At 29.8% G+C, this 11,498-nt stretch overlaps 1 protein-coding gene across 2 annotated transcripts; it reads right to left on the bottom strand.

Annotated features, from left to right (window-relative positions):
* Positions 1-35: 35 nt before the first annotated feature.
* Positions 36-3,582, bottom strand: LOC120256879 (probable galactinol--sucrose galactosyltransferase 1). Of its 2 annotated transcripts, none has more exons than XM_039264550.1 (13): positions 3,302-3,582; positions 2,883-3,136; positions 2,691-2,781; positions 2,544-2,592; positions 2,365-2,456; positions 2,177-2,284; positions 1,949-2,083; positions 1,450-1,860; positions 1,226-1,367; positions 1,072-1,139; positions 865-999; positions 567-784; positions 36-479 (listed from the first exon to the last, which is right to left on the bottom strand). In XM_039264550.1, exons 1-13 carry the CDS (start codon positions 3,490-3,492, stop codon positions 97-99), a joined length of 2,277 nt encoding a protein of 758 aa, XP_039120484.1. In that variant the 5' UTR covers positions 3,493-3,582; the 3' UTR covers positions 36-96. The 2 variants fall into 2 exon arrangements, with proteins under 2 accessions (XP_039120484.1, XP_039120491.1); XM_039264557.1 differs by having other exon boundaries at positions 367-479; positions 574-784.
* Positions 3,583-11,498: the final 7,916 nt, after the last annotated feature.

Raw genomic sequence — 11,498 nt, 5'->3', positions numbered from 1 at the left:
CAAATCAATCATTAGTTATTCATTAAACAAAAACATATATAATTTAATATATATAACATACTTGGCTTGTTACAATTCATACTATCTAACACTTTTTCACCATAACTCTACACTAACACTCCATTTCTGCAACTCTGTCTTCTCTCCAAATCCCAGCTCCAATGTCAGCAAACCAGACTCTTCATTATATATGAACTCCACTTCCTCAGCATCCACTGTGATTCTTTTCGGTTTGATCGATGAATAAGCTCCGAAGACACCAGGTCCCCTGACTTTGATTTCAATTGTTCCATTCTTCTCTGTTTCGTATTCCAATTCTTTAACAGCTCCACCAGAATTGAACATCTTGATCAGGCCAATCGGTGCGAATGAAGCTCCATTGGAGAACTCTTTGACAGGAACCACTGTAAATACTTCATATTCCCGAGACTTTAGAGTCACAGGCAGTGATGCATCCTTTGGAAGATAAGTTAGTTCTCCTACAACAAATGTTCGACAAACTTGAGTTTGTTCTTTTCATTTAGTTATCGAAGAAACTTTTGAGTATATTAGAAAATATTCTATACCTCTTACATGGGAGTATAAAATAGTGTTGCCTTTCCAGTCATCGTCGGCAACTCTTGACAAGTAATCGACATCTTTTGAGCGGATAATTCCTGTTATCGTGCCCGGTTGCTCGTCGTGAATCAAGTTCTTTTTACCTACTCTACACCATCCAGCTCCTTGACAATTGAAGACACCAATGACTCCACAATGGTCATTTAAATTCCAAATCTTCAGCAAGCTGTGCTATCATAAAAATAATAAGTAATTCAGCAAGCTGATCAATGACTAAAATCATACGACAAGAAGAGCATTGATCACCTCTCTCCATCTCGAGCAGGATCCGCAAACAGACAGTCCCTGGTTGGCCTCCCGGGAAGTTTTGCTCTCAGTATTGATCCATCAGGAAGCACAAGTTTCTTCAACAAATCAAAGTCATGGTTCCCCGGTTTATCACTGCATTAATGTGATCATTTCAGCATTAGCTTACTACACTATCACCATAAATTTTCATCACCGATACATTACCTGACATAAATGGCACAACCACCAACTGCGCGTGCAGCTCCATGGTATTCAGCCATAGGATGCAAGCTCTGCCATATCAACAATATCAATTATCAGTACTAGATATCAATGATTTATACTTAAAGTATGCAATGGTTTTTCCAATTTTGCTTACATGGAACATATCCCAATCAGGTTGCATAAACTCCCCTAGGAAAACAGTATTATAAGCTACCGAAGCAATATGAATAGTGTGCGATGCAGGATCTTTCGGCCAGAAGTCATCCGATGCCCTCACAACGGCAGTCCTCTTAGAACTACATTCAAGAATCATGAACAATCAAACATAATTAAATCAAGTAAATATATGTATCAGAAACAAAACAATTATTTTAATACCTGTACAAGTTGTCGGTATTGTGACTCATGCATGATATAATGCCATTATCCGGGAAGTTCCTCGCAATTGAAGCTTCCAAAGCTTGGTGATATTTTCTAGCAAGCTGAACTCTTCCACCATGGCCAGCACCTAGAGTCTCAAGAATGTTTTGAACATCTACTTTGACACCATCTACTCCAGTGGATGCAAGATAAGAGTGAAGTTCATCATAAAAGTTGAAAACTTTCTCTGGATTTACAAGGCCGAGACCGTTTGATGCTATGCTATTAAAAGCTTCGCAATCTTCATTCGATTTAACTCCTGGTGATGAAACAGGATATGCCATCTTAGATTCATAATGTTCCATTCCGGTAACACCAGGCCTTACTCCACCCCAGTAACCAGTGATCGCATGCCAAACATAAACATATCTGAAGATAAAAATTTAGAATTATGAAAAAATAGAACAGCATAGACTAAAACTATGTTTGCTATTAAAAACTACAATGAGTTTCTGACTTCAACTCATGTTTTTCTTTGATTTCGGAAACAATGTGAGCAAGGCCGAGTGCTGGATCTTCCTCTCTGTGACCCTCCTTTCCATTTTTCTGGAATTTGTGGTTTTCTTTAATATTTGTAAGTCTGTTTGCAAAGCTGAATCAAGAAAAAAAAATCGAAGAACTGAAATTAAGAAAAGCATTATTCAGTAGAAAATCAAAGCTTGCGTAAATTTATTAAGTTTTATACTTTGCTGAATTGTCGGCTTCAAAACCGACTCCAGAGGCATCCATTCCAACTGATTGCCATCCATCATCGATGATTACAAATTTTGTGGGAATCCCACCTTTCTCGAAGCTGCAAGAGAAACAATTCACATTAGTATATGTGCAGCAAATTCAAACTCTTAATTAAGAGTAGAAGGATAATTCATTCACCTTTCCAATCCTTGACAAACACCTTCAGCGGTTACTTGGGTATAAAATGCATCCCATGTACACCATCCAAACCAGTTTAACATGTCTGGCATCTGCAACTCAAAGATCAAAACATTTAATCAGAAACATTAATGTCTGCAGTAAAATTAAAGCACACTTTGGTTGAAGACATTGATTACCTTCTTCTTTTCACGATGAGAAAATGTCTGCAAGTGTCTTTCTACCATCCTATGAAATTGAAAAGTTCAAGTTCAATTGTTGAGATTGATCATAAATCATATAATAATACATTAAAAACAAAGAACTAAAGTTATAGATAAGCATACTTCACTGCATTAGTGATAACATCAAATGGGTCATTTCCAGCAGCCATGAAAACCAAATGAGTTCCTTCAAATCCTTGAACAGCAGGACAACCTGAAAATGAATAACAATAACAAGAAATACACATTAACACAACATAAACATCAACAAACAAGACATTTAATAACAATGTTATTCTTAGTCATCTCCATTACCACTTTCCAAGCAAATCTCAAGCTCATCATTTTCATTCCCTTGAAGAACAGCCCGAAAGGCTCCTTCGACAATCGGCAAGAACACAACATACAAAGAAGATTGGCCAACTTCATGTTCATCTTCAAAATGTGAACCATCTCTCCCCTCAACAATCAAGAACTGAGTTTCATACGGAATGTCTTTCCCATATGAACCCATCCTTTGTGTCATCCACCATAACTTGAATCTAAATGTGCACATGAATCTCAATCCCCTAAAAATCAAACACATAAAAATCTCAATTTTAATTCAACTTAGCCCCAATTTTCCACCAATCACAAGACTAAAACACCAAAAATCACTTTTTTTTCCACAAGTTTAAACAGGAAAATCAAAAGCAGAAACAAATGGAAACAAAATCAAGAGAAGAAGAACTCACTGAAGCTTCCCAACAGGGAAAACATTATGGCAACCACTCCTATCTGTTGAAACACCAATGAAAGCACCATTAATCAAAGCATCACCACAAGCAGAGCTTAAAACTATGTTCTCATGAACATCAGACAAGATCTTAGTCCCCAAAACATTGAGATTTCCATCAGATACAGAGATTCCAGCTCCTATTGTCATCCTTGTCCAAGACTATAAGCTCTCCAAAGATGAAAATCAAAGAAAAGTTCCACAAAAATTGGAACTCCAACAACAACCTCCTCAAATCCTTGTCAGTGCAATAAGGGAGAAATGAGAATGCCAACATTCTTATATAGCAACAGAGTTTAGAGAGAGAGAAAAAATTAAAAAATAAAAATAAATAAATAAAAATAAAATAAAAAATAAAAAATAAAAACAGGGAGAGAGAGAAATTTATTTGCATACCCTCTCCACAGATACGAAATTATCCATATACCCTACAGTAAAAATCATATTTGTCTTTATATCTCAGTAAAAAATGTTTTTTTTTTATTTTTAAAATGAATAAAATAAAAAAAAATAGTTTTTTTAATAAAATTATTTATTTTGAGAAATTCAAACTCGAGACCGGTTAATCATAACCACATGTAATTACTATTAAGTTAATTTAATTGTTTTAGTTAGAAAAATATATAATTAAATAAGATTATATAGATATCATTTTTGTAAAAAGTATATAAGTAATTTTGAAACTAGTCAAACGCAATATTGCCAAAGAGTCTCTGATTGTGAGAGTGGATTTGCAGTCCAATCCCCGTATTGGACAGGTGAGTGTTCACAAGTTGAAAATTTAATTTTTGGTGATGTGCATGTTGCCCGTCTTGTTTAAAAAATTAATAGCTTATTAAATTTTTTTAAGGCATGTAATAAAAAATTCTAAAAGATTATTACATTTTTTATACTTTCTCATGTCCTTTTCATTTGTTCCATGTTAGAGGTTTTTCATTGGTTCTTTTTACTTGTGCATTTAGAAAATTTATAAAAAATTAAATATTACATTTTAAAATTTATTTTTATATATTTAATATATCTCTACAAGCTCCAATAAATTATGAGTGATACTATTCATCATGAACATATTTCAGGAAAATCGGGCCCGAATGCTAACCTCGGCTCCATAGTATTCGGCCCACCTATTCGTGATGAATATAGCATTATTCATAAATTATGTTCAACTGCAAATTTTTAAAACATATTTTAAATATAAATTATTTTTGAAAAGTTAATATAATTTTTATAAAATTTAGATTGTCAACTAACTAATTTTTATATAATTTTTATAGCATTATTCAGCCCACCTATCAACCGATTTTTTTATGTCAATCATGTAAAATGTATAAGTAAAACAAAAGGATGGAGTATTTCTTATAAAAAATATTATTTTTAATTTTGGGTTTGTTAAAAAAATTATCTATTTGGTACATGATATATACCCAATAAGTAACCTTTGAAATTTGAAAAATATCTAATGTTGTGCTCACTAGGCTAATTTGATGACCATGGCTTTGGCTTTACGACCTTTTTAAGTTTTTCAAAATTAACAAATATTAATTAAAACAATCAATAATACTCCATAATATTTTTTAGTCAATGTGAAAAAAAAACTGAGAATAAAACTTTATAATAAATTAATTAGCGAATAAAACTTTATAATAAAAAAAAAACTTTGGAAAGGAACGTGAATTAATTTAATATATTGATTACAGGATTGGCGGGAAGCAACGGTCCATATTCACCGAACGTGAACCGGTTCGGAAAAGCGTGCTTGTTAGATTCACTTGGTTTTTATTTTATTTTATTTTATTTTATTTTATATTACTTTACGGAACTGAAAAAGTGGCTTTGCGGCCCATTGATGAAGTGGCAAGCACTCACTTGCAAAAATATCTCTAATATTTTATTAAAATAATATTAAAAAAATTTCTCGATGATTTGAGTTGTTAATTCACTTTGCTGTATTATTGGAATTTTTTTAAAATTATTAATTTTTTTAAAATAAATATACCACAAGTCATGGATGAAACTCTGGATTTTTTAATTGGCATAAAAATGAATTATTTTTTTTTATGGTTAGAATTTTTTTTTGGATAAAATCAATAAATTGCGTCAAAAATGTATACATGTAATGAATTAATTACTCTCTTAATTTATCAATAAAATAGGAACATATTACATGAAAAATTCAATGTTAATAAATAAAGAGATCATTAATTAATATTAATAATTAATAAAATATTTAAATATATGTATTAAAAACAAGAGAGAGAACGGAGAAGAGACAAATGGACACAGAAGAAAAAGGAATGATGATTAAACAGGTGCACAAATATTGTCAAAATTTATTGTACTTTCATTCAATGGGTAAGTGCCTGAGTGTTTTATTTATTTATTTATTTATTTATTTATTTTCTCCATTGAGGGGCTGCAAATGAGGTTAGATGGTCCAAATTGCACAGATATCGTTTTAATCAATGATCAAATGGTTATCAATGGATCAAGTATTATGTACTATTTATCATGTTTGCACTATTCTTTATTAGGCACAAAGCTTATTGCACTCTACTTTGTTCATCTTACTAGCTATTATAGTTAACATATGCAATAACACAACGGTTGAATTTAATTGATGGTCATCCCTCTTAATTATTTATATATATTCTCAAAAATAAAATATCTTTATTGTTTTTTTTATTCCGAACTACAAAATAGGAAAAACACATCTATCAATGTGTTTAATTTATAGTAATATAATATAACAAATAAATAAAATTATGATATTAAATGCACACTGATATATCAACTAAGTGGAGTCTGGAGACCACTTTAGTAATACACAACAAAATTATTGACACCTTTTTTTTGTGGTCAAAAAATATTGACACCTTTAAAACCCATCTTGGGCACAAGAGTGATTCCATGCTTGATGTATACTTTCATTTTGAATGCATTAAAATAATAATAAAAAAAAAAAATCGGTCACTAAGTCAATGAATATGATTTCTCCACTCAAAAAAATTGAAATGTAGTCCGACTAAAAGGTCTTTGGCTGTGGTTGTAGGTTTACCATTTTCATACTAATTGGATGATGATTCATGAACTTGACATTCAATTATTAATTATGTTCATGCTCATAATTTTGTGCATATGTTTTTCACCGTCATACAAAATAAAAAAAAATAAAAAAGAAAGAAAAAATAATGATAACAATTTGAAACAATACAAAATCAGTGCAGTGGAAGGTGGAGAGTTTTTATTTTATTTTTTTTATTCTATTAAATTTTAAAATTATTTTTTTTTACCTAAAAACTTTGTTTTTTACTCAAATCTATTATTATTTAAATTCTATTTTTTTTCTAGAAAAAAATCTAGTTGACTCGGTTCCGTGGTAGTTACCACATAATGGAGATGTGGCTCATTTTTATCATAGGTTTATAAATTTTATTTTTTATTTGTTATATGATACATGAATAGGTTGGTAATTATATTAAAAGATTGTTATCATTTACTCACTCCGTTCATTTTTATTTGTCATATTTATATAATTCACACTGATTAAGAAAAGTTGGTTGAAGTTAGTTGGGTACCTATCTTTTATAAAAAAATTTCATTACTTTCCAAAACTATCAATAATTAAAACTCAACTAAGTAGAGTATATGACTTAATGCTTATTTGATTGTGATTTATTGAAAAATTGCACAAATACATTAAATTAAATGGTAAATTTGAAAAAAATATATGTTTTTAATGCTGCACAAAATTTCTAATATGATAAGTAAAAAAAGAGAAGAGTCCAAAACATGATAAGTATTTCCTATGTTCTTTTTTATCTGTGTGGTTAATCGAATCTCACATAGCCAAGAAACTTAATTATTTTATAAAATTTTATAAAAAAAAGTACTTATCTTTTCAAAATTAATTTTAATTTATATCTTTATATTTCTCTCTCATATTTAATTTGAAAAAAAAAATTGAAAAAAATATTAAGGATAATTTTGAAAAAATAATAATAAATACTTATTGAGCGGTTAAAACATGACAAATAAAAAAAAGTATGGATTTGTGACAAATAAAAAAACAGAGGAAGTAAAATGGAACAAAACGACGGAACTGAGTTTGCGGGATCATTGCTCTTGAAAAAAAACATTGGGAATTCTAAGTGTGTTGCTCGTGATGCAAGCATAGCCGAGGGATTGAGCTGGCGCTGAGTTAGATACATGACACGTCAGCTTTACATGGAAAAGTCAAAGGGTCAACATCATCCTCGTTGGTGTTTGCGTGGCATCTCCGGTTGTTGTCCCTCTCTTTACGATGATAGCACTATTACTGACAATGACCAATCTGCCCTTCTCTACCCTCTTTAAATTACAAGATTGCCCCTACAATGAAGGAAATGAAAAAGTTTATTATTATATTTATATAATTTCTTGCACTATGCCCATAAATTTCCTCAATTTGTCTCAAAATTTTTCCTCTGTTTTTTTGGTTTTTATTACTCAGAAGATATTTATAGAAGAATTGTCCTTTTTGTTTAATTTATTCCATTATGAAAAAAATTGTTGGTTATTAATTATGATGCATGAATAGTAGCAATGATTGGTGAAGGATGCCGAGACGCAATTAATTGAACTTGTTGTTGGTATACTTGTTTAATGGTCCTACTTGTGAGTTGGAGATGTAAATGATACATTGTTGTACACAAACTACTCGAATTCGATTTTAAAAAAAAAACTCGAACTTGATTCAATCATGGTCAAATTGCGAACTCAATTCAAACATTGTAATGCTTAATTGAAGTGCTTGCGAGTTTAATCGACTAACTACGTTAGTGTATGTGTGTATATATTATATTATTTTGATTTAAATTATTATATATATTTTTTATAATTGAGTTTGAGCTTAAGCTCATAAAAATATCTATGATTATATTAAATATTTTAGTTTTTATCAAGATTTAGTCGAGCAAGTACGTATAGCTCAATTATATATCAAGTCGAGCTCGAGCTAAGAAAATAAAACTCAATTGAATTCGAGTTGAGTATCGAACAATGAGTTTTTAATAGAACTCAAACTAGAATACTTTATTGCTCAGCTCGAACTCAATCGATTACACTTATATTTGTGATAGCAGAAACGCAGAAAGATCGTTTTTTTAAATATAGAAAAACTTAGTAAAAGCATGTAAATAATTTTTTTTCCCTTCATTTTATTTTATTATTTTAAATTATTCAAATTACCCAAAATGCTCTTAAACAAATCTCTTTTTGTTTAATTTTCAATTAAACGTGTTCCACTTGCCTTTTGCATCTTCCCTTAAAAAACAATAAAACTTTTGATTTATGAGTTTAGAATAGAAAAATAAGATAAATAATCAACACAAAAGGACAATGAACGGATGATATATGATATCAAATAAAATGATATATGATATGATATGTTTTTTGGTGCAAGAACAAGGCCAAGCATGCCAGATGAGGTTGTCAAATGGGGTCATTAGAAGAAGAAACAAAAGAACATCAAATCCATGCATGCATATGCTAGCACTTAATTAAACTTTCTTGTGATTCTTTGTTGTCTTTTTGTTCACTGTCTATTAATTTGATTAATGAAATGAGTCATGGACTTGTAGACATCAAGTATCAAACCTGCACCAATCTTTAGCTTCTTCTTTCTTGTCTTATATATATATATATATACTAAGCTAATATTTAACTGGGTAGGAAAATAAAATTAACTTTTGTACAAAATATCCGAAGATAATCAATGTTGGTGTAATCTGATTGTAAGATAAGAGAGTCCCACATTGGAGATCAGGTGTTCAAACCTCACCTCACTCGTGATTTATAATGTAAATAATATAGCTTGTTCACTTTGTCATTAAAAAAAATAAAAAATAACTTTTTTTTAATAATATGAAAAGAAATTTTAGTTTTAAATTATGAAAAGATTTTTTTTTTTTTAATTGCGAAAACTTGATCATTCTATGGACATCGAGGTAAAATAAAAATTCTATATATATAGTCACTATGATTCCAAAGGATTTATTTTTGACTCAAGCAACTGATTCTAATTTAACTAATTGAAAGATTTATTCTTGAAAAACAATAATATTTATAGACACACATATGCACTTATGAAAATAAATTTAGTCATCCTTTGGTCATCCATAAACTCTCATATATATATATATATATATATATATATATATATATATATATATATATATCTTTGAGAAATTGAGATTGCAATTATAATATTGTGGGGTGAGAAAGAGAGTTAAGAAGCGTTCTGACATTAAAGCCCAAATATAACACTTATAAGTTATAAGTATTGTGCCGAGTGAGCCCAATATCATTCCATCCTTTTCTTGGGCTTTTCTGCATAACTCAGTATAAATATAAATATGTTATTTTCAGTTACATGTGTATTTACTGAAACAAGTGAATATCTATTTTTTTTTTTAATAAAATTTGTACCTTTTGTGTTAAAAGAGCACCTCGCAATCTTTCTCAATTTAAAGTTGACCATTTAAAAAGCAAACTAAACTTGAAATTGAATTAGTATCTCAAAATTAATTTAAAACTAAGTTATCTCATTTGAGTTTTGCTCATATGTAAAATTCTTGCACAATCAGACAATAAACCTATATTTATAAACATTGTTGTGACAATAGACGGCAAGAAGTTAAGATATTTGACTCTTATAATAGAGATTAAGAATTCAATTTCCTCTCAATGTATAGTTGAGCATAATAATAAAAGTGTGTGTATTTAGATAGTTTATCCAATTTATTAAAAAAAATGATACTCTAAAATGATGAAAAACATTAATTAAATGGATTTTTTAATATATATATATATATAATTTCTCATGTTGTAGAAGTTTCATGAAAGATATTGTCAAAATGCATGCCATGGAAAAAAAAAATTTCCAAGCCAATTCCAACTAAAACACCACCGTAGTCATGCATACACCATCATTTAATTTATTTCACTTAAATTGTTCAAAAACAATGACTTGTTAGAACTAGAACCATTCAATTTCTAATAAAATAAATACAATATGCCAAATCATGAAAGGAAAATCAAAGAATGTTATATCCATCAATTACTTAAAAACAGAACAAAAATAAACTTTCATAACTGTAAAAATAACAATTGAGATGATTATAAATTCTTTGTTGTTGAAAATTAGTCGAGAGAAGAAAACTTGTAAATTTTGTTTTCTCAAACGTATCCAAAGACTTGTATATTTTTTTAAAGATGATAAACACATATTAGTATTTTCACAGTGGGTGAGTTATCGTCCTCACCTCGTGGCGTGCATGAGTGGTGGGTGTAATATCACTTGTAAGTTAATTTCTCCAACGAAAATTCAAACCATTATTACTCTGCATGTCTCATGAAAGACTCATGTTAGTACTTCTAATCATTTGAACTAAATGGCTTTGGCCCTCTCGAAAGACCTAAACATCTAAACAAATGATAACAATAATTATATATGGGTAAACGTCATCTGCGGACGTTCGTAGGTGAGCACAGTAACCTTAATGGTGCTACAGTGAGACGAAATTTTGGGTTAGTGGTGGGGTGATTATTTTAGTTTGAACTTTTTACTGTGCTACCATTCAAAAGCACAATATTACTGTTCATAGAATAGTGTTGAACCGTTCGATTTCGATCGAATGGTTGATACAAACGTTCGCAGATTTTGAAGCAACCTCATTATATATATATATATATAATATAAATTCTAGACTCATCTTGTTACATAGAAAACAAATGAATATCTAAGTACAAGTTGAATGAGTCTTCAAAACAAGGACAAGAACTTACGTCATACATAATTATCATACAATATTTTCTACAAATTGGAACAAGAGGAGCTTATTTTTCTTCATGGTGGAGAGAAAAAGAAGTCCCACGCAGTGTGGAAAACCTCTAAAAATGGACCAATTGAAAGCTCTTTTACTGTCTTTTTGTTTGATACCTTGTCATATCTCACCACTTTGGTGGCCAAAATGGCTTTCTAGAAGGCATGTATAAGAGCTTATATTTATTATAATAAAATATTCAACATCCACATATTATTGATTGTTATATGTCTCTTTAATAAATTATTGTTTATTTGAATGATATATAATATTATTTTGGTGGCTAAAAACTTT

This window comes from Dioscorea cayenensis, chromosome 3 (genome assembly GCF_009730915.1).
Source record: "Dioscorea cayenensis subsp. rotundata cultivar TDr96_F1 chromosome 3, TDr96_F1_v2_PseudoChromosome.rev07_lg8_w22 25.fasta, whole genome shotgun sequence".
Taxonomy (NCBI): Eukaryota; Viridiplantae; Streptophyta; class Magnoliopsida; order Dioscoreales; family Dioscoreaceae; genus Dioscorea; species Dioscorea cayenensis.
This window is presented reverse-complemented; position numbering and strand designations above follow the sequence as displayed.